The 26,415-nt window shown below is 39.0% G+C and overlaps 2 protein-coding genes across 2 annotated transcripts in view; one reads left to right on the top strand and one right to left on the bottom strand.

Annotated features, from left to right (window-relative positions):
• The window catches only part of LOC117956284 (oxysterol-binding protein-related protein 10), a 62,384-nt gene extending 57,791 nt beyond the window's left edge, over positions 1-4,593 (top strand). Inside the window, exons 11-13 of the mRNA XM_034891268.1 lie at positions 1,851-2,033; positions 2,162-2,315; positions 2,748-4,593. Of these exons, the coding sequence (XP_034747159.1) occupies positions 1,851-2,033; positions 2,162-2,315; positions 2,748-2,792 (382 nt within the window). The 3' untranslated portion in view covers positions 2,793-4,593. The remainder of the gene's footprint in view (positions 1-1,850; positions 2,034-2,161; positions 2,316-2,747) is intronic.
• A 787-nt stretch (positions 4,594-5,380) lies between these two features.
• Positions 5,381-26,415, bottom strand: part of stt3b (STT3 oligosaccharyltransferase complex catalytic subunit B) — a 73,480-nt gene continuing 52,445 nt past the window's right edge. The window contains exons 5-16 of the mRNA XM_034891267.1: positions 25,415-25,514; positions 23,775-23,873; positions 21,532-21,678; positions 16,760-16,808; positions 15,935-16,089; positions 14,542-14,753; positions 12,853-13,040; positions 11,989-12,160; positions 11,279-11,452; positions 10,505-10,618; positions 8,582-8,788; positions 5,381-8,154 (exon numbers count right to left, since the gene is read on the bottom strand). Of these exons, the coding sequence (XP_034747158.1) occupies positions 8,080-8,154; positions 8,582-8,788; positions 10,505-10,618; positions 11,279-11,452; positions 11,989-12,160; positions 12,853-13,040; positions 14,542-14,753; positions 15,935-16,089; positions 16,760-16,808; positions 21,532-21,678; positions 23,775-23,873; positions 25,415-25,514 (1,692 nt within the window). The 3' untranslated portion in view covers positions 5,381-8,079. The remainder of the gene's footprint in view (positions 8,155-8,581; positions 8,789-10,504; positions 10,619-11,278; positions 11,453-11,988; positions 12,161-12,852; positions 13,041-14,541; positions 14,754-15,934; positions 16,090-16,759; positions 16,809-21,531; positions 21,679-23,774; positions 23,874-25,414; positions 25,515-26,415) is intronic.

Genomic DNA, 26,415 nt, shown 5'->3' with positions numbered 1-26,415 from the left:
GCTATACTATGACTTTTTTTCGACATACTATACTATGACTTTTTTTTCGACATGCTATACTATGACTTTTTTGACATAGGGTACTATGACTTTTTTTTCCGACATGTGCAATATGACTTTTTTTTTGACATTCTATACAATAACTTTTTTTTGACATGCTATACTATGACTTTTTTTTCACATGCTATACTATGACTGTTTTTTTTCAACATGCTATACTATGACTTTTTTTCGACTTGCTATAATATGACTTTTTGGACATACTTCACTATGACTTTTTTTCCGACAATCTATACTATGACTTTTTTTGCAACATACTATACTACAACATTTTGGACATACTATACTATGACTATTTTTCGATATGCTATACTATGACTTTTTTTGACATACTATAGTATGACTTTTTTTCCGACATACTATACTATGACTTTTTTTTTGACATGCTATACTCTGACTTTTTTGACATCTAAGACTTTTTTTTGACATGCTATACTATGACTTTTTTGCAACATGCTATACTATGACTTTTTTTTTGACATGCTATACTATGACTTTTTTTTTCGACATACTATACTATGACTTTTTTTTAGACATGCTATACTATGACTTTTTTTCGACACACAATACTCTGACTTTGTTTTTGACATGCTATACTATGACTTTTTCTACGACATGCTATACTATGACTTTTTTTTCTCATGCTATACTGTGACTTTTTTTCGACATGCTATACTATGACTTTTTTTCACATGCTATACTATGACTTTTTCGACATACAATACTATGACTTTTTTTGTAACATGCTATACTACAACATTTTGGACATACTATACTATGACTATTTTTTGATATGTTATACTATGACTTTTTTGACATACTATACTATGACTTTTTTTTCAAAATGCTATACTATGACTTTTTTTTCGACATGCTATACTATGACTTTTTGGACATACTGTACTATGACTTTTTCGACATGCTATACTATGACTTTTATTTCACATGCTATACTATGACTTTTTTTTTCAACATGCTATACTATGACTTTTTTTTGACATGCTATACTATGACTTTTTTTTCGACATGCTATACTATGACTTTTTTGACACTATACTATGACTATTTTTTCGAAATGCTATACTATGACTTTTTTTCAACATGCTATACTAAGACTTTTTTTACATACTATACTATGACTTTTTTTCGACATGCTATACTATGACATTTTTTTTTACATGCTATAGCTATACTATGACATTTTTTTTGACATGCTATACTATGACTGATGTAAAGTCTTCATACTTTTTATTTCCTACATTTGCATGATTAGGCATGTGTCACCTGCTACATCTCATGGTGTTTTTTTCACTTGATTTAAAAAAACAACAAAACTCTATTAAAGTGTAGAACACAGAAAATATTTTCAGGGATTTTAATATAATAAATTATCATACCGGTACTATAACATACACAGTCACAAACATTCTGTTAACCATATACATATCATCATTATCTGCATTGTTAAAAAACAAAAATTAAAACCACATGTGGCATTAAACACAGTGGCACACTTCCATCCATCCGTCTTCATCCGCTTCTCCGGTATCGGGTGGCGGGGGCAGCAGCTCCAGCAGGGGACCGGTATTATTAGAACATGCTTTATTTGTAAAATCAGGGATCATATTCACATAAAGAAAATCTTCACATAGTAAAGTGATGAGTGACGTTTAGTTCATAAGTATTTTACTTTTGAAATGTAAAATAAATGTGCCCAGAATACCGGTATAAAAAGGTAACAGGCAGACAAGAAAGATTCCTGACAACATCTCTCTGTTTGGCTGAATCAGAGTGACGGCAGAGGTCAAACACAACCCGACCAACACTATTGTGTGCAAAGCCCAGGGCGAGTGGAACGGCACGCTGGAGTTCACCTACAGCAGTGGGGAAACCAAAGTGATCGACACGGCAAAACTTCAAGTCACCAGGAAGAAGCTGCGGCCTGTGGAGAAACAGGGGAGAACAGAATCCAGGTACAAAACTCATAACCACCAACTTAATGGAATTTTAAATAATTAAATAGGTAAATTAAGGTAGTGCTAGATGTAGGAGACGTTAATGGCTTATAAATGTAATTGTTATGTGTTTTGCCTCCTTGTAGGAGGTTATGGCAACACGTCACCAAGTCGCTAAAGGAAGGAAACATCGATGAGGCCACAGAACACAAACACCGGCTGGAAGAGCGACAGAGAGGGGAAGAAAGGAAGAGAACAGCTGATAACAAACCCTGGACACCCAAATACTTCACTAAAGAGGTAAAGTGAAGGAAGTTAAACTCATTGAAGCAACACTGTAATATAATGTGTCTGGATTTCCCTCCTATTTACTATGCAGTGCTCTATAATTGCTGCTGATTTTTGTCAGTTTGAATATTTGCATTGGCAGGCTAATAAGTAAATGGCTAAAGAAGGCATCACTTCTTAGTGTCCCCTGGAAACTTTCTGTTGTCAGTGACCGAACTTTCAGTTTCTGTTGTCATGTAGTGCCACTTGAAGCGTGTTTCTGTGTGAAGTTGTGTTTTCTAACATTTTTTAGATTACTGCTCACTACAGTGAGGTTGTATAGGTAGTGACTTAGTACACAGCTACTAACTAAACTACTGTGGTCATTCTTAAAGGTTAATTCACCCTAATTATACCAAGAAATGTTTTTTTTTAATTGTCCAGTTTTCTTCCTTACATGCACAGGGAGACGGTTGGATTTACAACAGCCCACTGTGGAAACCGACCTGACAGCAGATTAGTGCTCTTCTGGACAATAACGGAGATCCTTCCTCTCCACACTGATGTCAGAAGACAGGAAGTCAAGCGAAGGAAGCAGAGTCCTCCAGACCTGAGCTATAGACTCACAGAGTGACCCTATGGAGACAGACAGGAAACAAGCAAGGTGCCAAAGCGACCTCCACTGTTATAACCAACATGGTGGCTGGAGCTCTTGGGATAAAAGTACATTTTTTTATATACAGGTATTAGTATAACAATTCAAAGTAGAGTATTTCTATTTTTCACCTTGCCAAGTCCTTTTTGCACACACACATTAATGAAGTTTGCCACTGGTGTTCTAATTTGCATTGGCTTCATGTTTTCTCAGAATTGTTTTGGTTTCAAGCTTTTATTTTGTAATGCAGCGTTAGAATGAATCATTACAAGTTTCCTGTAACACATAATACTGTAGCTGTAAATGAGTTTATATAAGGCACTTTTAACCTACAAATAAATGTACCATTTTATATAAATGGCTTTTACCAATCATGGTGGTCCCCGAGAGCTTTAGGGGAAATAAGAGCACGTAACCAGATTTAAAATCATATAAGTAAAGAGTTAAAACAAATGCATTACATTAGATTATGCTTTAGTATATATTATTAATCGGAACATTAGAGTGAGCTTCTAGAAAGTAAAGGTTGTGATTGTTTTGTCTGCACTATGAATGTATCTGATCACATGTTGCTAATTTTCCATTTTGTACTGTAACACATGCTTTTTGTGCTATTTACACGTCACTCCATTTAAATGATTTCACCCATTGAGTGAGACGCCACTGCATAACAGACGCTTTCCATTACTACCTCTCTTATTGACCTATTCCAGCCATTAGTCCCTTCTTTCTAAAGAAAGAAAACACTGGTTTGTTTGTGATAAAACATCTTCTGGGTCCTCAAATCTTTTTGTTGCATCTGTGCCCCTAAAATGGCACTTGTGTAATTAGGCAGCTCATGCTTCCCAAAGTTTATACTTCTTTTTAGGTTGCCCGTGGTGATGAATATGAATGAGGCTGCTTCCAGAAACACATTATCCCACATCTGCAGTTCACTGGAAGGTTGCGTCTGTGGAGATGAGGATAATCTAGCAGAATAACAATCACTGGGAACTGGCAGCCTATTGGATAGGAATAGAAATGTATTGGTTCATAATACAGTGTTACTTTGTGGTCAATTTTAACTCAATGGTTTTTCTAAATAAGGTAAAGCAGAAATTAAATAAGAGCAATTAACAGTATATTCACTACATGGTATTCAGACCTTTTATTTTTTTTACATAAACCTTTCACTGCTTGCTCTCTGTTAACTTTTCAAATAGTATATTAAAGCCAGGTGACTTTACCAGATGCCTATTTGTAGCTTATGTCATGACCGTACATGACATTTTGAAGACGGTATAGAGAACAAACCTGCAACCATTTAAAAATACTGTTGACACTTGCCTTACGTAAAAACTATATATTTTTTTTATATCCAAAAGGATCCAGATTCACTGATGTAGAGAGTGATTGTGGATAAAGAAGGGATTGTCCATGAATAAAGACATTCTACCTTTTATAAAACATTGTCTCATCATGATATCCTAAATGTACATCTGGTATATTGTCCTGCATTCATGTGAATCATAAACTGTAAACTGCTACTTCTCATTCACTCCACCAGCAGAGGACTTATGGAACATCCATGTTATTTGTAATAACACACAACGCAGGAGCTTGTTTGAGATCATTTTGTTCTAATAAATGTGCCATGGCAATCATGGACTCACTCTTTTTAGCTTTTAAAAAGGCATGGCTGCAAAGTGCAATATTTAAGTAGATAGTTTGCCAAAAATTTAGCACAAATATACACAGCCCCCGGAGGATGAACTGGAATAACTTTAGTGGGCCCCTACCTTTATTTGAACACACCTTTATAACAAATGACAAAATCCCAGTCAACCTCAGCTGAATGCTAACATAATATGATATTGATAGCATTATTACATGTCAATTACTTGTTAATTAGCATTATTACATAATATCAGCAGGCCAACATGGCAACACTCTAGCTAAACAGAACATGCTCACTTAGACTCAATAACTAGAAAATGGTAGTCTGAATAGTTAACTGCCATTTGTACAGTAGGTGTTTTTCATTAATCCAACAACTTAGTTTTCTGAATTGAAATGAGCATAACCCATGTGAGACTGTTGATATTATACATTTGGAAGACTTGGTAAAGATGCATTTTCTCAAAAAGTCAATATTTTACTGCCTACTTTAATGTTCTCGTATGGGTATTGCAAAGGAAAGCTTCACTTTAGCCAAACAAGATCACCCACTATCCTCACCAGTGTTAAACTGAACTCATTCTTTATACATACTGAAAAGACACAAAAGTCTTCATCCAAAGGCTAATGCTGCCATCAAGTGGTTGGCTTTGTGTTCACCTGGGTTGATAAACCAGATCTGCACAGGAAGAATATTGAATGTACTGTACATTAATAATTCTGAATAATGCTTTGGTTCAAATGACTTAATTCATAAAGACGTCAATAACAACAACTTACACAAATGTTTTCATTAAAGTGTATATTTAAAGATGGCTGAACAGAACAATGATGTAAAAATGTAAACTTTGAAGGTGAGGGAGGGATTTTAATCAAACGAAAACAGTGTTAAGGACAGACGGCACTGAGCTACTAAGAAACTTAGTAGGGGAAGGAACCGTTCTGCCGCTCCTAATTGAAACGAAATGAAACATAAGAGGGCAACAAACTGTACATCACATTAAGGCTTGGTCTGAACTCTCTCCTATCTTGACAAATAAATCAAAAGGACGTGACTCAGTTTTAGGCGTTTGTGTGACTAATCAACAATGTGGCATTGTGTTGAAGAAAGTCAGAAGTCTGAAATGGAGACTCAAGTTTCAGAGAAGATCAAAGAAAAAAGTAAGTGATTCGGACAACGTTTTAGAGAACTGTAAAAAGAAAAGAAACAGGCAATGCCAATAAAAGTCACTTTTTTGTAAGAAGTACAGCGGTATGATATATTAGTCGTTTGATGTGTCACTTATTTGATAAAAAATGAAAAAGTTACTAAAGCGTGCACACACAGAAACACCTTCAGTGTTTCCAACATCCGGAGAACCCAGACGCACAAAGAACAGTGCAGTGCCCATAGAATAAGAGGCCAAAGGTAACATACGGTTCATTAAAGCCGTGTCCCAACTGTATCCCATATACCCGAGCTGAAACAGTCTAATAAGTCAAGCGAAAGATAATCAACTGTTTAAATTTTTTTTTTTTTTAAAGCAGAAATGCCAAAAAGTCACTAGTTGTATCTTTGCAAATGTGAAAATTTGGTTTCCTTCATCTTCTATATTAAACTAAACCTCAGCTAATATTTCAGCTTGGACTGAGTTGTTTTCCTCTCTCCATTTTCTGATGTTTTATGAACCAAACGACTAATGACCGACTGATCAGGAACAAAAACCATGGTTCGCCGTACTATTATAAAAAATACACTAACTACAGCATTCTTCTTAGTATTTTTTTTTTCCCCATGGAGTTTAGATCTAGTATGTTTGCTAAAGTTGAAACGATTAGTCGATTGACAGAATTAAAGGGCCACTCCACCAATTTTACACACTAGGATTTTGACAAGACACGGCGTTTACCAAACATGAGGGTCTAATTTTAAGACGCTATGGGGTGCATCATAGGAAATGTAGGCTTCAGCGTATTTGGAGCTTGACTCATACCGTGGACTAAAAGTTAGGGTTTATCTTAGCCTTTGCTGCTTTTTAAATCTGTCCATCGCAAGTCCACTTATGGACCAAAAGTGCTGTAATAAGCCGGAAAAAGCCTTTAACTGGCTACTACAATTCTACAATGTGAACTAGCTACATATTCAAGACCATTTAAGGAATAAGGACACAGCTCTAAAGTACCATATAGGTGTTGGTTAGTTCACCGTAGTTACTGACAGTGATGGATGTTTCTATCTCTTCTGACCTCAGTTGTCTTTTCTAGTTTCAGTGCCCGTGTACTAACTACCCCCTTTCACAGTCCGTCAGTCTATTTCCAGACACCTTGAACATTTTCAGTTTCCAATGTCTCAGTCTGGTTGAAGCACCCAACCGGCCGCATTGATACACGATGAGCTGAACAAAAAGTTAACAGAGTAGACAATCGCAACTTACGGAGGCGATGGTGACCAGCGATGAGGCACTAGGCTTTGCACACTAAACTAGAGAGCTCCCCCCCGCAGGAAGGGAGACCTAATTTGTTATCACTACTTCTTGAACAGTTGCTTGCTTCCGTCTTTAAAACCCCAGCAGCAGAAATGTACAATCTATGCAATTCATGAAAAAAGAGGGGTGTGGGGGAACATTGTAAAAATTCACATTCATTCATCCAACAAAATCTCAAGCCCCTCTGTACAAGAATTATTGCATTCACTGTTCTTTTTGCTGTCAAACAAAAAAGAAATTAACAAAACAATCACATAAAGAAATTAAGAAGGAAAAACTGACTGCATACTTAAAAATCACCACAATAATCCAATATATTATCATCCTTTTAGACTTATTCTTTACACAACGTATTTACATATTAGGCCAATTATTTTTTTTCTAAAGAATTTGTTGAAAAAGAAGGTCAGGGAGCCAAGCAGACATAAAGGAGAGGAGGATGATAAAAAGGTTAATATTACAGGTGGGCTGTGCTTAGACGGTGAGGTTCCTCCATACCGCATACCTTCCTCTGTACACGTGTCAGGAACAAGTCCTCAAGCTTTCACTCCTGCGCTTCCTCACTATCAGTAATGAGTTCACATGTGCCATGGAGCAAGGTCGATGGGTCTTTGGTGCAAATGTTCCTAGTCTTCTGTCGTTTCCCCCCTCACCTCCTCACACCCCCCGATCCCGCACTGATAAGCAGTTAATTGAATGTACCACAAAAATTAATCGACGCCAAACCAAGCAGAGCAGCCCTATACCTCGCCACACATTCAAGTACAAATTAAAAAGACATCAGGAAACAACGGAAAAAGAAAGAGAGAAAAAAAAAAAATTAAGCAAGACAAAGATCCTCAGGATAAAACGGACAACAGTTCTGGAGCTAGCCAGATGACATTTCCTCAACACGTGGGGGCGCTCGAATGAGAAGCGCTTGAGACCAAGTGCCAGATAAATGGCCCCTGTGTTCTTCTTCATTGGTTGTTGGAGGTTTCTTCGCAGTTGTTTGTTTTCCTAGAAGAGTTCTTCGTCACCATTATTTTTTTTGAAGTTTCTTGCCTTTCCTCAGGGCAAGCTTGTTCTTAATGTGTCCGCGCTTTCTCTTGGCAGTCTTGTTAGAGGGACAGAAAAATGGAAAGAAAACTTAAATGACCTATTCCCCAAATAAAATAACTGATAATAATAACAACAGAATCTACGGTATAAACTTGGATTTAAATGACTGGCATATCAATTGTTACCCATCCAAATGTGATGACTAAATAAGAGAACTAGTCTTCTTTGATACACTGTATGAATAACATAATTTGTGCAATATTGGTCTTAAAATCTTAAATTGGAGCATATAATCTGGGTTAAGCGTGATAGAGAGATTTTTATAAAATATTTATTATCATTAAAGAAAAAAATAATTCCTCTTATTTCAAATTATATGTAGTCACCTTGCTTTGCTGGTCAACACCAACTGTGTTTATTATAACATAAGAAGAGTGACCAGTAATCCTCCATTTAAAACACTTAAACAGGAAGTCTCCTACCTTTTTGGAGGTGTACTTCTGCTTGGGCACTACACTGCGAGGCTTGTGGTCCAGCGGCTCTCGGTTGTCCAGGTTCTTCACCTTGTAGATCCTCACCAGCCAGTGCTCCGAGGTGAACGCCTCCTCCAGGTGCTGGAACTTGATATCCTTGTTGCCGATCTCGGCGTTGCGTGTTCGGTCGAAGCCAGGAGGAGTCCGGAAGTCCAACTGGAGAGATGGATAGAAGTTGTCATTAGCTGGCTGTGAGACTTGGATAAAATGTTGCATGCCAAATAGTATTTGGGTTTAAAGAAATAGTTTATTCATGAGCGGATTGACACCACTCTCATATCTGTATGTTGGATATGAAGGCAGGCGGTTAGCTTAGCATTACATAAAGACTAGCAATGGAAAAACGGCTAACCTGGCTCTGGCTAAAAGTAACAAAGTCAAAAACAGTCTAGCAACTTTAAAAGTTTTAATAAAGAAACAAGACGTGCTCATTAGTGAGCTTTACCTTTGGACAGAACCTAGGCTAGCTTTTCCCCCTTGTTTCCCTTTTTGATGCTAAGCTAAGCTAACTAGCTTCATATTAGAGTGTCATCATAGTTTCATCTCAGCCCACTGCAGTTTTACTAATCCAAACTATGTACTCAACAGACAAGGACAAACCACAATAAAAGCCCTTTGATTAAGGCCAGCGTCTTCCCTTTGGCAGCTATTACAAAAACTTTGTATGAACCACAAACAACCTTGTTGCCATTTTTCGACTTTTAAAGCCCTCACTGTGTCCTTTTCACATTTGATTTACCCTCGTCACGTCTATTCTCAAAGTTACTCTCTACCTGCCCTCTGTATTTTTCCTTTCTTTTTCAGACTCCACTCTCACTCTGGGCTCCAAGTTCCCATCTACAGAACACCTTGGCATCCCGTTTATGCTTTCAGGCTGCTTCAGAGGACACAGACTGTGAAATATTAAATTATTATTAATCACAATAGTTTAGCCTCTCACTGTGTATTTATGAGGACTGTTCAACTTGTCATTTAAATGTCAAGAGAAAGAGATATATGAGTTGGGTGTTCTGGGAGATATGAAGTCCACAGCTCTAGTCCATGGTTATATTCATTACCTACTTATTCTGTACTGTATTATGCATTGTCACTGTTATCCTTTAATCTCCATTCAACGCTACGAACTGCATCCTCAACAATCCGCTGATTGTCTTTTTCCTAAAGTCCTTTAAGCTTCCATTCCCCCTTGTCACATTCCGTTTCTGTAAACGTCATCTTCCCTCCCCTACTCTCCTTTCCCTCGGCGGGCTCTCTCCCTTCTGTCTTCCATCTCCTCCTGTGCCTCAGTCTCTCCATCTCTTTACCCTGAAACAGTGCTGTGAGCCACACACAGCGGCTGCATTGATTCTCTGCGGAGCTGTTGGCCAGGCTGCATCTACAGCAGCGACGTAAGCAACTGGCAAGACGTATACCTCTCATCTCTCAACTGCTACCTGCCAGAAGTTGCCGTGGCCCATTCAAAAGCTTCCGCCAATTCCTTCCCCCTCTCCCAACCTCACGAGCTCTCCTTAAATCCTCTTATGCCTGCCTAGCTCTGCTTTTACAGTACCAAGAAGTTTTACACCTTTAGTGGCAGAAGCTGCTTGTTATTCTCTGGTAAAGCTGCATGCTGCATAAAATATAGCAGCAGAACTTTTTACTTCTTCGGCAATGGAAACAGGAAGTTTCTTTACGATCTTTGCACAGAGCTGGAACTCATTATTTTTACCTATGAAGGGGATCATAAGCCCCACCAAATCTCTTTATATTCAGAGTTTCTCTCTAGCTCTGACCTCACCTGGAGAGGAAAAGAAATCCTCAAAATGACCTGCAGATTGGAGTTTTGGTCATTGTTGCTTGGTTTTGGCCGTTGGTCAGAAAATCTCTACTCACCTGCATTTCACCAAATCGGTAATAAGACATCTTGTACATGAGGCAGTTGAGCAGAGTTGGTGAACCGGCTTTGTCCACTCTGAACTCTCCCTGAGGGGTGAAGTAGTCGCTCTCCTAAAGAAGACAAGGATGAAGGTTAGGGAGGATAAGGTCCAGAAAATGATGGTTAGATCATTTAGTAGATCTCACTCACTGGAGAAGACGATAAAAGGGTGATAAAAATATAAAACAATCAAATAAAAAAGGATTTGTGTGTTTAAGAAGGACAATGGCTAGTGACTGACTGCTGCAGAATTAGATCAGTAACTATTTAAGCAGACAGGTAAAGTAATGCTGTGACAGGAGTGTAGCGGTTTGGTAGGAAAGAGGATTCTCGTATACAAAACAACACTGAACCCAACACAAAGTGACCTCTGAAAGTCTAAATATATACGCAGGTTTGTGGTAACGAGCATGTAAATATGTACATACCTGCATATTATGGTTCCATTAGAGTGCATGTAAACCTACTGAATACTTTTTTATTTTTAACTGTATGCTAAAACTGGAAAAAATGAAATGCGATACTTTCTTGCAATAACAAAAGGTTGTTGTTCAGGATGCGCCCTCAAAGTCACAGATTACATGCCATGAATGTTCTAACAGAGCCTGTCCTTAAGCATCAGTATAAAGAGTGTGTAAAGAGTGAGGAGGAAACATTGATTTCACCGTGTAAGTGCTTGCTAAAAGATTTCCAGGAGAATAGCTGCAGTAACAGGCAGGTGTCACACTCACCCTGATGTCCTTGGGGTGCTCTCCCTCTGCTATCCTCACCATCCACAGGAACTTGTTTATGTCGTCTCCTGAGTAGCCGATTACACCGCCGAAGATAATCAGCACGTAGTCCACATCCAGCGACCTCATGATTTCGTAGGCCGCACTCTCGTTGGACGACATGGCTTTCCCCACCTAAACAGTGTTAAATAATGAAAAGTAGTACTTTAATTGGAGTTTCCTCTGTTCAGCAAGACAGTGCTTCAATACAGCAATGGCACAAAAAAAAAACCAGAATTATTAAACAGAGATCCATCTTGTATTCTCTGTAATTACATGTCCTCTGGATAGATGCTGAAGAGACAACAGGCAGCGAGTAGAAAGGAAGAGAGAAGAAAGCTAGAGGGCTTTTACAGACTTAACTAAAAGACAAAAGTTTTCCTCTAACATTCGGCAGTAGAGAAAGAAAAAACAAATCAAACCGACAGAATCTGACAATTAACTGAAATCCCCCAACAGTGTACATTCAACGGAGAAAGTTTAGGCAAAAAAGATAATCCGTCTAGTTGGAAGGGACGGTTTTATACTACATAAATAATTCACTCAAGAGCTCACCATTTGTCCAGTGGCTGCTGGAAGAAATCTTTTGTTTTTCTATATGTGTATGAATGAGAAGAGAAAGCTAACAAAGACAGAATAAGAGACATGAGAAAAGCAGACCGAAGGCTCACCAGTGCTATATGACTGTTGTTCCATGTGTTATTATCCACTAGTGTGGTCCTGTTGGCCATGCCAGCTATCTGGTAACCGTAGTCCCACCAGGACATGACGCGTGCATGTTCGTCCGTATTTTGTCTCAGCCAGTAGTAGGCCTCCCTGAAGTCATCCAGGATGTTACGCGTCCTAACAAGGAAAATGAGGTTGTCAGGTAACAGCGTTGACAGTCATATGGCTGCGGATGTTATTAATATTTTAGTTAGGCTTTGAATCAGAAGGGCAACAACAGCTGAAAATAAACCATCCATGCATAATAAACTGAGGGTTAAAAAACACCTCAGACTCTGAACGCTCATGTCCTAAATTTACCTCAGGGAGCAGACAAAGCCAGGCAACCAATTAACTGTAGGTATGGTAATCATATTTTGTGTGTGTGTGTGCGCAAGAGAAAGAGCGACAGCTATGCTGCTCCCAGTGTCACAGCTAAAACCATTGTATGAGAACTTCTGTGATACCATTAATATATGTATGAGGACTTGCATATACAGTAACATTTAGTCTTGGCCTTAAATATGTCCTCCCTAATGCATTGAAAGAATAATTATGCCTGTAAAGACTCTCAGAGAGAATATTATATCAGGTTTTTGAAAATTCAGAAATGGTCCACAGATGTGTGACCTAGAAACAATAAGTTAAGCAATTATATTAAAGCCTATATAGTTGCACATATGAATATTTCTGCAAACCTTTTATGAAATATGCATGTGCTCCCTCTATCCTGCTGCTCTGTTTGTGCATACTCACACATACACGTACATGTGCTCATTAGCAGTTATTAAACATCCACATTACAACAAGTGTGCAAGTGTAATTCATACCCGTCGTGGTTGTACGAAGCAAGCACCACACTGGGACTGGAGTAGGCGTTGCTGGTTACCCAGGTGCAGTGGACGGCAAACATCATCAGTAGCATCAACATGAGCATGGTGACAATGGACTTGATGTTTGGGCCCAAACCCTCCTCTGCCTTCTCCTGCTCGGACACATGTTTGCGCACCTTACCAGCCTGCAGGGGGAGACAAATACTATTATGAAAGAATAGTCTGCAGCAGTCCAGGAAGATGAATTATTGAGTGGAATACATATTTAATGAACTAATAGAACACGTATCTTACAGCATCCTCAAGTTTTCTGTACTGCGTAATGCATCACTAAGGATAGTGAGATTTTTCTTTTAAGAGTTGATATCATTTCACGCTAGCAGCTAAGAATTGTTGAGGCCATAAAACTCTGGAGAGGAAGGAAATCTGCATAATGTGAACATTTGTCTTTACCAGCACCTCCAATTACTTGCTCTGACTCATTTTGCGCTGGCCTTCTGTCCCTAAAAGAGTTTCTTTCAAAAATACTTTTGCTGGTTTATAAATCACTAAACGGTATAGAGACAAAATACATTTCTGATCTGCTGTTACACTATGAATCACCCAGGCTTCTCAGCTCATCTGGGACAGGTCTGCTTTCTGTCCCCAGAGTCAGAACTAAACAGGGGGAAGCAGTGTTCCACACTCCACATATCTGGAACAAACTCCCAGAAAACAGCAAGTCCACCACCACTCTGTTCTTTTAAATCAAGGCTGAAGTCCTTTCTTTTTGATGCTGCCTTTCTTCAAATAATAATTTCTTATATTGCACTGTAACTTTGTATTGTTGTATTTTATCTGTTCTTTTTTTTTATCGTTTATAACTACTCTTTAATGTTTTATGTAACGCACTTTGAATTGCCCGGTTGCTGAAATGTGCTCTACAAATAAAGCTGCCTTGCCCAAACTGTGGCTAAAACTGAGCGGGGAGAGAAGTAGAGAAGACATAACATTTAGATTCTGTCAAAAAGTGAGAGAGTCCAACTAAACTAAAAAAAAAAAAAATAGATAGATGTAAACTTCATCTATAACTAATGTATGGGACACAATCAGTTAGCAAACAAAGCCTTTAACACTATACTTCTCCATGAACATGATAGGTTGATGTCATTAGATCAATTGTTTGATAAAAGAAAAATGAAATGCCCGTCTTACATGTACACTGTCAGTGTGCAATTTTTATACAGCCGCTATTAACAGCAATGCTTCCAAGCATACCCAAAATGTCCATCACTGCATTTTTTTCCACCAGCACAAGACAACAATGATGTGTAAATATAAACACACGTCCAATCAATTTGACAAAATTGTGACACCAAAATGTTATGTGAGCAACACTTCACATAATTGGATACGTGTTGTAGCAAGTGAAATGATGCGATAGCCACAGTTTGGCTCAACAGTGAGGGCAGTGAGATCCACATTTAACATTGTGAGACAGCTAAAATTATAGCAACAGCATCAACTGTTCCAAATGAATCACAGCTGAATCACAGATTACCCAAACTGGTGGGGAGTGAGGGAAGCTGACAAAAATGCAAATAAAAAATTTAAACTGAAAGAGGCGTGTGAAGTCAACTCAGCAAAATATCTCAATCTTTTCTTTTTTTTAAATGCAAAGTTAGACAATCAGTGTCCTGCCATGACCTTGTCATAAAGATTCCCAGAATTTCTCTTGTCGTCCTCATCGCTGCTGTCTTCGGCGGGCGGTTTCTCCCTCTTTGTGTCGTCTCCCATGTAATGCTCAAAGACACTGGAGAAAGCCACTGCCGATAGCATGCACACCACTGGAGTCAGTGTCAGCATCAGACGCACCATCACGCCAGCAAAATAGACTGCGCTGATGGCATACAGGGCCACTGGAAGGGAATAGAAATAGAAGGTGGTGGGTGGGGGAGGCGGGGAGAGAGGGAGAACAAAGTAGACAAAAGGTCAGACAAGGAGAAAGAGTGCGAATGTAAAGGACAGAGGAAATGAGGCAGAGTGAGAAGGAGATAAAGACATAAAAAGGAGAAATTGAGTTGTAACGCAGCATAATCAGTCTATGTTGGCTGCCGAGCTCAACCCCTGAGCGGAGAGAGCGTTGGCTGCTTCCCGTCCTTGAAAAGCACCGACCCTGCTCAACAGGTGCATGGCTAATCAATAGCTGTAATTGGCTGATTAGGTCTGAGGGAGAAAGGGACTGCTGTAGGACCGTTTCTAACACTCAAAGGTTCTCTGTCCTTGGTCTTGGCTGTCTTACTCTGTAAACAAAAAAGTTTTGTTTGACTTGTCCCCCTCAATGCTTTTCTTTCAGGCAGATGGAAAGCTGATCTTGAATTACATTATTGGAGACAAAGGGGATACTGTACTGATGAGGATGTATCGTAAGGAGGCATTCATACAGATCCAGGGATAAGTCTTCTTATCGCTACACTTCTGTTTTAAGTAGGGCTGAACAATTAATCCTAATTTTATAGCCAATATTGCAGGGGGGGCTCGATAATTGTTAAAGGCAAAGTGATCATTCCCTCCAATATTGTAAATTATTTCATATTTGCAATATCATTCAAAAATATTTGCAATAAGATGGTCCTTTGTCCATCCATTGTGCAGAACTAGTTTTAAGGTTAATTTGACTCATGATAATTTATTTATAATATGTTTAAGGAAGCACAGCGTTGGTACTTTGAACTAAATGCTAAATGTCAGAATGCAACACATTACCAAAGACAACGCTATCTTTCCCTTTCATTTTACGTTAAGCAGGTTTAATATCTATCATGTTCCCCATATAGGTTACCTACATTTGCTGATTAGCATCAAAATGCCAAAAAGAAATGGACAAATGAATTTTTTTGACCTGATGATAGAGCTAGAGGAAAAGTAAGAGGCTCACCAAAGTTATTATAATTCTTCCTGAGGGGAATATGAATGTCTGTACCACATTTAATGGCTATAAATCCAATAGACGGTGAGACATTTCAGCCTGGAGCTAAATGGAAAGATGGACAACTGACATTGCCATCCCTGACACTGTTATTTAAATAAATGTTCCTACCAAACACTCGTTCATCATTGATGTTCTTGATACAGAACCAGAGGCCTGCTGGGAAAGTGCAGACCAAGATGTGGAGGTCGAAGAAGAAGGAAACCCACGTCGTTGGCTGGTGCTCAGACACAGACGCTATGATGGGGATGTGGATCTTAGCATAGCTGAGGAAAGGAGGAGGGTGATGGGAGGAGGACAGAAAGAGGAAGAGACGGACAGGATGGAATTCATGTTAGGTTGAGCGCATTGGGAGTGTTGAGACAAATTATACAATAGACCCTCCTGATTAACTCCAGAATGATGAGGGAACAAAACACAATTAACATCCCCGGCATGTATATAGTACAATACAAAAAAATTTAGCACTGACAATGAGTATTGTTCTTTTTTTGCTGTTAGTTTTTCTGATCTGTGTGTTCCCTCGTTATTCATTATTGCTATTACACAGCATTTTCTATAAGATTTTTAATATTTCTGTGTTTTGTGATTACAGTTGGGAAAAGAGAAAACACACATCACATTAAGGAATTAGTATTAGCTTCCAAAGGGGGGAAAAAAAACGATCCCATACTGCTTTAGTCAGCAAACGGGGGGGGGTGGGGGGTGAGAGAGAGAATTGATTGGGTGTGCTGAAATATCAAACGCGTTGCAGTGCATTTGGAGAGCACAGGGTGCCTGGTGCTGTTCGGAAGTAAGGCAATAGTTTAACACAGAGCCGGTGCGGTTTTCCCCTCTGGGATGGTGCAGGGGGGTTTATGGTCGTCTTAGAAAACACACACTCGATGGAACAAGTGTTCCATCGACAGTGAGTGTGTGAAGGTCAGCAGAGCTTACCCGGTGTCCCAGAGAGAGTAGAAACGGCCACTCCACGGAGCTATGTATCCTACGGGAAGAAAAAGACAAATTAATCCAGAAATATATGACATTTGTATTTTTATACTTTCCTTTTAAGCCTTGGAAGGACAGTTTGTAGGTGTGTAGCCAGGAAGTTTGTGGAATTAGGTTTATGTAAAGTGAACTAACGGTTGTTAGTCACAGGAAAATGTATTAAAATACTTTCATTAGATTGTCCTTTGCTACAACCAAATGTACTTATTTATAAAGCAAACTCAGCCTGACTGTACAGCTTTGAAAAATATAAAATGGCTAACACTATCTGACCCAAAGGCATAGAAAATTGTATACCAATAGAAAAGTGAGCCAGAGGATAATACAATGTATAGCACAGTTTACATGTTCACTGAGTGAAACAAAACTGGAATATTTTTGCATGTGATCTTACGTATTTTGCTACCACATTAAATATTCATGACTAAAAAAGCAATCAAAGGGAAGTTAAAAAAAACAACATTCTTAGCTTTTTGTGTGTTTAGGCGTTTAAAGGCACCCTGTGGAGTTATTGACCACTAGGAACAATGCAATCATGTTTTAGTTTTGCTTTGTATGCACATGCAAAAGGAAGCACATCAACAGTTGTTGGCCGTACTACGCCAAAATAAAATTCAGCAATCCTTCAACAACAGTTGTGAAGAAGAAGACTGCTAGCAAGCAAACGTGGATGTTTGAACACGTTGCGTTATGAACACATAACGCATCCGGTATGTTTGTTGGACCTCAAGGCAGTGTTGTAGTCAAGACCACCTAAACCAAATCATCACCAAGACCAGAGTGTATAGAGACCAAGACAAGACCAAGACCAGTGCCAGAAAGCCAGAGCTTCTCCTGTTTCCTGCATTCACTTTCTTGGGAGTGCATGTTAAAGGGTCTGGGAGAAGATTAACAGTAACAAATTAGAAATGAGTCATGTTGTTGGTTGCATTTTAAGATGGGAGTTTACATCCAATCACAGGTATGATGTTAACACATAAATCTCACAATAAAAGGCAATTTAGCAATATTCCTTCCGGTTTGGTTTTGACCAGTCTCGAAAGGAAATCCTGAATCCTCTTAATTCGGGATTAAGACATCCCATCAAAAAGTGGTCTTAAGACCAAGACCAATCTAGAGTACACAGCTTCAGGGATACACATGCATTGTGATGAAAGACTTAATGCAAATGTGACTTTTGTTTGTTTACTAAGAAACTCCACAGGGTACTTTAACATGGTAAAAAAAACTATTGGTTTTAATCAGGACTGTGTGGTGTGGTTTTGACAATGCTATCCTCAAAACAAAACGCTTCTTTTTTTTATTAAAATGTTGCTGAATGCCAGTTGGGCCATCTACATTCAACTGGTAAGAAGAATACAGAGAATCAAAACAATGAAATCTCTAATGTTAAATAACCAAAACGATTCTAACTTAAACAGAAAACAGGTTTACGAGGCCTTCAATAGCAATCATATGTAGTCCAGCAACGAAACTGTATAAAGCACATGTTTCTGTCAACTGTGCTTTTAAACCAAGAAAAACCTCAGAACAGAACTTGTCAATCCTGAAAATGTATTCTATTGATAGTTCTTAATTACTGGAATTGACTTGTTTATAAATGTAACCAACCATTTAAGCTGCAAATTAGACTCCACAGTGCATTTTATGCATACATAAAATGTCTTATGTTGGTTATGCTTTGATGTGGAATACATTTCAGCTCTAAACTGTTGCCTACGGGCTCTCAAAACCGCTCACACTCTATCACATATGCGTAGACAACACAAACGGAAGCCTAAACCCCATATATCCGATGTTTGCACCAACCTGTAATTGTATCCTGTCTTTTGAAGGCAATTTTTGTGCGTGCGGGTATAGCCGTGTGTGTGTGTGTGAGTGTTTTGTTTTTTTAACTACGTCACCTGCGCACCTGTGTGTATGTGTGCTAATTAGAAGTTAGAAAGGTAATAACAGGTGAGGCGGATAGAAGAATTAGGATCCAAGAAGACAATTTTTGAACCTCCGCTGTGTACGAGTGATGTTTTTTAGATCTTGTTCGCTCCTCTTTAATCCTTCAGTCAGTCTTTTTGTAGGTGTTATTAAATGAATTTATAAATTAAAGGATTACCTTAAGACAATGGCAGACCTCATTAATTGCACCAGCAAACATTGGAAATGGTTTGAAATTCCCTCCAGTGGCATTTTGTGTGGTCAAAATGTCACTACACTGTCTTTTGATGCTCTTTAAAAGAGATTGTGGCTAATGCACTTAATAATGATGAAATAATTACCACTACCTTGGTTAAAAAAAACGACAACAATAAAAGTTATTTCAAAATAAGATGTCTCAAAGCAATGAACCAAATCAGGCAAGAAAAGAATATGAAAAAGCAGCAAAAGTGAGATGAAGTTATTTTGAGAGGTGATTTAAAGGATGACACTGATTTACCCGATCAATACTTGGCTCCGTGTTCAAGATACTGAAGAAAGCTAGCCAGCTACTCTGTTGCAGAGATTCTTATGAGATGAAAAAGTCTGACAGACTAGAGATGGACATGCAGTTTCACAAAAAACTGACGTATCACCAAACAGTCACTGACCCCCACGCTGGTCTATTCAGATTGCCTGACACGCAATGTTTACCAGACAAGCATGAAGTCTGGACTCTCACGAGACTTCGGCAGGCGGGTAACCAATCTTAAGCTGCCAATATTACTGTAGATGTAATGTGCCACCATCTCTTTACACTGGGAAAAAGGCTTGACTGCAGTGTTATAAACACAATCATAATAGAGTAACAGAATGTCAGATTGTTGGTTAAGGTAATAATCTGCTGTTGGGTAAAAAAACATGCTTTATTAAGGCTCATTACACACTCCATATGACACGCAGTGAAGGGTTGCAGGTCGTATTTGAACCGTGCCGCTGCCGAGGTCTCAGCCTACATGGGGCGCACGCTCTTACTGGGTTAGCTAGAGGCAGCCCAGAGTGAGCTCTTTCTTACACAGTCAACCATAGCGGAAGCAAAGCCAGTTTCAAATAAGAGAGATATTAAATCTGAACTCTTCAGCAGTAGACAAATAAATAGCAAGGAGGCAACCTTTTTAAAAATGTCTGAAAACTTGTGGCCACAAACGCAAGCAGAGCTGGAAATAATGAGGGAAAAAAACATTAACAACATTAAAAAACATTTACAAAAGAACTGAGTTTACCCAGCTGGCTGTGCATATCAGGGTTCAACCAAGCAGGTCATAAACACATATAAAGGAATTACACAAAAAGGCCCTCAGTAGAGGACCATCCACCATAAATGCTAAACAGCACTCCAATTTGCAAAGCTGCAGCTTCCATATCAGTTTATATGTATTTATCATTTGCCCTCCAGGTTTAATTTTCTGACCAACCAAATGCTGATTAGCAGCCCACTGGGAAGGCCTGGCGGTCAGACCATGGTGGGATAGTGTATTAATATACTGTAACTTCTGACTAAATAAAGAAAAAAAAAAAAAAAAATCTAAAATGGCCAACATCCCAGATGCTTGGATCATCAACCAAAAGTCTAGTCAACTGATTCTTGCACAAAAGACTATTTGTCCACCAAATCTTAGCCAATTTCTGGGCAATTTCTTACATATTGTGCTAATTTCGACAACTGCACAATGTATAGGCATTTCTGTTGTTGATAGCCTATACAAATGTGTACTGAATCAGCTGTTTGTTTATGTTCAGTAATATATATATTGAATAGTGACAAATTCCCCCATTTGTCAAGACAATACTTCTGGTTTGAGTGGTAACTGCTTTCAAGGACTACAACTACTGTTTCTCTTTTTTATTATATTAATGGATCTAATTTGTTACTTTTTCAACTAATTTAGACACTATTTCCCAGTATCTTCAATTAGCTTGTTTTTTCCCGCTAACTGTGTAAAACTGTGAAGACATTTAAATTACAATGACACAAAAGAGTGTTTCAAGAGCTGAAACCTAAAAATGTTTGCTTGATAAATGACCTATTTGACTTGGGCTGCACGTGTTGGCCATTACGAGAATCACGATTTTTTGATCAATATTGTGATCACGATCAGTTATCATGATTATTTGTTGATTTTAACCAAAACCTATTTTATTGTCACATAGTCTATTTATAACTGCTTTCACATCCATATTATGCTACATTCCTCTTATGCTGAAGTTGTATGTTGTATAGACATACAGCTGCAACACATTCAAATGAAAATTAGCTATCTGAAATAAATAGCGTAGGATTTTTAAAATTAGTTTTTTTATGTATCTCTGAGAAAGCTCCTTCAATTGTTTTCAACAATAACTGATTAAAAGAGCTAGGGAGAGAGAGGGAGTTCGATGGACGCTACTCAGAGTGACGGCTGACTATGGCGGTAGATTGGCTTTGCTAAAAAAAAAAAAAAAAAAGCATATATATATATATATATATATATATATATATATATATATATATATATATATATATATATATATATATATATATATATATATATATATATATATAAGAAATCGCTCGATCAAGCAAATTTGACAGTGTGAAGTCAAAATCGTGATTGTGATTAAAGTTTGATTAATTGTGCAGCCCTATAATTGACTATGATGCAAACAATAATATTCTTTTTCCAAACAAATCAATTGGACAAAAATACAATTAATCAGATGGTTTACAACTACATGATCTGTGAAACCATGTGAGCAGACATACAGACCTGTGTATGTGAGATAGATCACAGTGAGGAAGACCACACCAGCAGCAAGAGAGACGCCAAGGAAGAAGAGTGTCTGGAACTCCTGTCTGGTCAGCCTGTCCTTCAGGTACTGCAGGAAGGCATAGGCTTGGAGAAGTGCAAACACACCTGAGAAAGAAGCCACAGACAGAAACAAAAGAATAAGCAAACATACGAAGGAATTTATGTTGCCTCCTCCTGGGTACATGGCACGTTTACGTGGTTAAGAAGTGCTGTTGTCAGTTTGGCAGAAATCACGTCAAAGCAGTTTGCGATAGCCCCTTTGGCTGCTCATGCAGATGTTAAAGCCAAATACTGCTCGAAGACATATTTCAAATGCATGAACCAAATGTGTGTGAACTGTGTGTACTGTCTCTTTTCCTCGCCTAGTATTTATATTTGCAACTCTGTCAGTCGCACTTCTTCTGTGTCGCTCTGTATGTCTGGTAAATTCAATATATATATAAAAAGGCCTGCTTTCTTCCTTTTCGTCAACACCCATCCTTTGATAAATCTTGTGTGAAATCCCCCTACTCATCCCGATAGCACAGCCCCCGCCCCTTATCAGGTCTTACCCATTTCCAAGGTTAAGTCCCTGTCTGTCTCCTGGTGAGCCCACATGGAGCTAACACACTTGTCAGTTTATGCCACCCTGCCTCAGGGGCTGACATCCCAATGGTACAGACAGGTCCATGGCTCTGTCACTCTCTTCCTGTCTCCCACTGTTCTCCCTGTATGCTACCACCAGATGTTCTGAGCAGCTGCTACCCCAGCAACGTAAAAACAGAGAGGCAGAGATAACTTTTGGTGGCACATTTTTTCAAAGCCTCTCATGATGCTGTTTGTGTTGAAGAGACACCGGAATACAGGGACACTTCAACGTAAGCCTATATAGCCTGTAGTGGTTTTAAGAAAATCTTTAAAAAAAAGAAGAAAGATGCTGGTCGTCTCCTTTAAGCTGCCAACGACGTCCTCTCCCAATCGGGATGTAAATGAACACAAGAATCATGCACATACATACAGTACGCAACCATCCGTGCCGTCAGCCAGCAGATGGGCCCACTCGGGTGGCGAACAACTTGGCAATAAACTACCCGCAAGCCAAAATGAAAAGTACTTAAAAGTACTAAACCCATATGGGTGGCTTGTGAAGTCGCTTACTTATTTCTATTTCGTAAATACATTCTGAGAAGGTCCTGTTTTTTTCTACACAGAGCATGACTAATGCAGTCAGCGCAGGGGGATTCCATTCCCGCCGCAGCCAATCAATCTTAAAGTGTGTACATCCACAATACTGTACAGTAAGGTGTTTTGGATAACAAGCAAATGGCTTACATAAAGTCACCCCTAACCCTAACCCACCTTTTAATACATAAGTACAACTTCAGCAATCAGACTTGTCCTTGTGTGCAGCATAATTGTGTTGCAGGGTCAGGCCAGGTTGGTGGAGGTTGACATGAATTCTGCAATCTCTGCATTGTATCAATATGTCCTTGGATAACACCGAGACAGTCTGCTCAGTTACGTTATGCGTTGCACAGCTGAACAAACTGTGAAACAAAATAAATAAACCTGTGTGAGGACGCTGCACCTTATAATATGTAGACCACTTTAATAAATGTGGTAAAAGTCTATCTATCTATCTATCTGTCTATCTATCATGAAGTGTTAAAATTCTGTGATTTAAGATTGTGTCAAGTCTGTGTTTTGGCACAAACGTAGCATTAAGCCGGCAATAACTGATTTTTGGCCAGTTGTGGGCATTCTGTTAAAACAGTGACATATTATCACCTAATTAAATTTGATATGGTAAACAGTTGTCTACTTAGACATCGGACTGACACAGAGCTACATGAGGCTTTCATTTTGTTGTTGAGTTTTGAACAACCAGCTTTTTTAAATAGCGAAAATGCATGATTGCATTTAAAGAATAGTTGCTTAATATGTTGGGGGCAGGTAGTATACTGAAAGAAATGAGTGGGAATCAAACAGTTAAGTTGAGGGCTGTGCTATCACGTACTTGTGAGAAGCTTTGACATTTGGTGGAAAAGGGTATGATTGAGTCATAACTTGTTAAAAATCAGGCGGCATCATTTTCTAAGAAACGCTGACTTCCTCACTGCGCTCTAGACGACGTTCAGGTTAAAACTTTGTAGAAAGGAAATTTGTTCTTCCAAGAAGCTCGCAGGATCAGCTACCTTGGAGGTAGAGAGTGCAGGACTCACCGGCAGCAGCCATGTGCTCGCTGGTCCTGATAGGCTGGAAGCCGACAAAAGGGATCTGCATCGACAGTACGAGGCCCACAATGTAGAAAGTGCTGTAAGCTGTAAAGACAGAAGAGACAAGAAACAATCAAAATAAACAATTGAACAACTAAAAACCTTCTACTCCACTACTGCAGTTTGGGTCTTACTAAGAGAAATCTCGCTCAATAGAGGTATTTAAAGTCTATTGATTTTCACTGACGGACCTCAGAGGGAGTAAATACAAAATACCCAATCTAATGTCATCGCTGAGAAAATGGGAGCTGGCTCGATGCAGGGTGGGGGAGGCCTGGAGTGAGACGACGGCGCAGGGAACAGTTACCTTCGTAGCTGGGGGGAACCAATTTGCAGACACACCAGCTTAATTAACATTTCATACTCTTCCTGAAGATGTGCCTCGTTTTTGAAGTAGTTGTGGCCGCCCTCAGCTATCTCTTTCTCACACATCTGCTATTGACTCAAGACAGGGGAAGAGAGAGGAATTGTGAGGTAATATAGACTGCTAGGCATTTTATTAAACTGGGGGTTTTCTTTTTTACCCTCCTATTTTTACGTTCCTTCGAAGTGACTGAGAGACACCTGACTCTGAAAAGAGGGGCTGCAAGATGTAAAGAGGAGCGCAGGTTAGGAATATAGGACAAACCTGAAGACCTGATGTCTTTTCTGTCAACAGAAGACAGTACGTCTACAAATATGTTTCTCATTTGCAAAAAAAAAAGAAAAAAAAAGAGGCTGCATGAGGTTGCTGAATGATGCTCTGGCTGCAGACATCTTTGAACAACAATGAAGGTAGGAGGATATTTCATCTAACAGCCACGCATCATCAACTTAAAATTGTATTCTTTAACAACCATTTGGAGAAAGAGCAGAGGGAGGTCAAAGCCCTCTCACTCTGAAGAGGCCATGCCTTATTTTCAAAGCTCTCAAAGACTTTGCTTGGCAGTTACAGTATGTGGAACATACAATCATGTGTAAAAGATACTTTGCATGGTATCATTTTTCTTGACCTTAACAGAAGTGCCTGCCATGAGCTCATGACTAAGCTGATGACGGCAGTGTGGAGGGTTTAAGTATTGAGCTTGAGTTCAATGTGCCAAGAGATAATGTGCTGGAGCTGCCACATGCTCTGTTGAACTGGGATGTTCAGTGGAACAACAAGCATATCCTCTTCACCAGTGGCTCCGCCTCTGGTATTTGCAAATAATAAAATAAAAAATATAACAGGATCAGGTAGCAGGTGGCTGCGTTTACTGTTAAGTGGTGTGTGGGTGGGTGGATGTCTGCACTGCCAACGATGGAATGCTTACGGTTGTGAAAGATGAGCACAGGCATGACTGGGCATTTGAGGATGTTTCAGGGTCAAATGCTTGGGCAACGATGTTGGGAGACACATAGAAGAGAGGAGTGCTTTGTCTGTTTATTGCATACATTTCTATTCCAATGGAAGACGATCTGAAAAGACTGCCAGTTCCCATTCAAGCAAATGTATGTAGGAGTAGTCACACAGTAAAAGTCATTGTGTCATTGTGTGTGTGTGTGTGTGTGTGTGTGTGTGTGTGTGTGTGTGTGTGTGTGTGTGTGCATGCATGCGTGTAGCTTACCGATGTAGACTCTTCTGCTGTAGCGTTGCATCAGCATCAGCACAAACACATGCAGAGGAATCAGGTTGATAATAAACACATAGCCTCCCCATGCTGACACCTGGAACACACATACAAAAACATGTCATGTTAGTCAGCCTGCTGGAATGGTGTTCATTTAGAAAGACGTGGCCCGTATGATCAATTATTCTTCATTTTGTTTTCTATTTCAAAGAACCTAACCCTGCTGAGTTGAGGCCTTCCTGTTATAAAGCTACAAATCAGTTTTGCAGGACCGTTGTCACGTTAGCCATAGTGACGGGAGCTAATCATAACCTGGAGTCCTGTTGAGACACGAAGGATTTCCCATGTTACTGCTTGAGCTAAAAAAACAAAAAAACATTTAAAAACCAGTTGGATTATCGGAAAATGTGTGTCACAAACCGTGTGACCGTGCTGACACGGTTGTCACAGATTTCTTGCTTTTAAAAAGGTCTATATGGAAATGCAATATAAAGTGCAGCTTAAAACGTCTGCCAAATTCTGATTGAAAGGTACCACAGTATAATCATCATAGCTCCAAAATACAGTTTATAAATAAAAGTAAAAGCGGAATCTGTGCATTCTTATGTGAATATAAACATGAAATCACACAAACACAATTTGAATTAGATGAAAATGTAAATCAATTCATACATATAAACACCTGCACGAAAATCACCACACACACACACCTTGAAGAGAAATTCAAGAACGGATGTAAAACCATCTTACCGCTTCTTCACTATTAGACACAAGCACACAGCTATAAAAACCTGACGTATATATAGAATCTATAAAAACTAGGTAATGATACTTTACATGTTAGATGTAAAATGTGAGATGCATCAATAACTTTAAAGGCTCCCCTAAAATTATACCTTAAACGTTTTTGAGGTCAGCTAAATAGCTAAAACGCTGGATGTGAGGGCTATAAAACGACTCTACAAAAGCATCACTGACAGGTTTTCAATTGCTAATAT

Source organism: Etheostoma cragini, chromosome 14, assembly GCF_013103735.1.
Source record: "Etheostoma cragini isolate CJK2018 chromosome 14, CSU_Ecrag_1.0, whole genome shotgun sequence".
Classification (NCBI taxonomy): domain Eukaryota; kingdom Metazoa; phylum Chordata; class Actinopteri; order Perciformes; family Percidae; genus Etheostoma; species Etheostoma cragini.
This window is presented reverse-complemented; position numbering and strand designations above follow the sequence as displayed.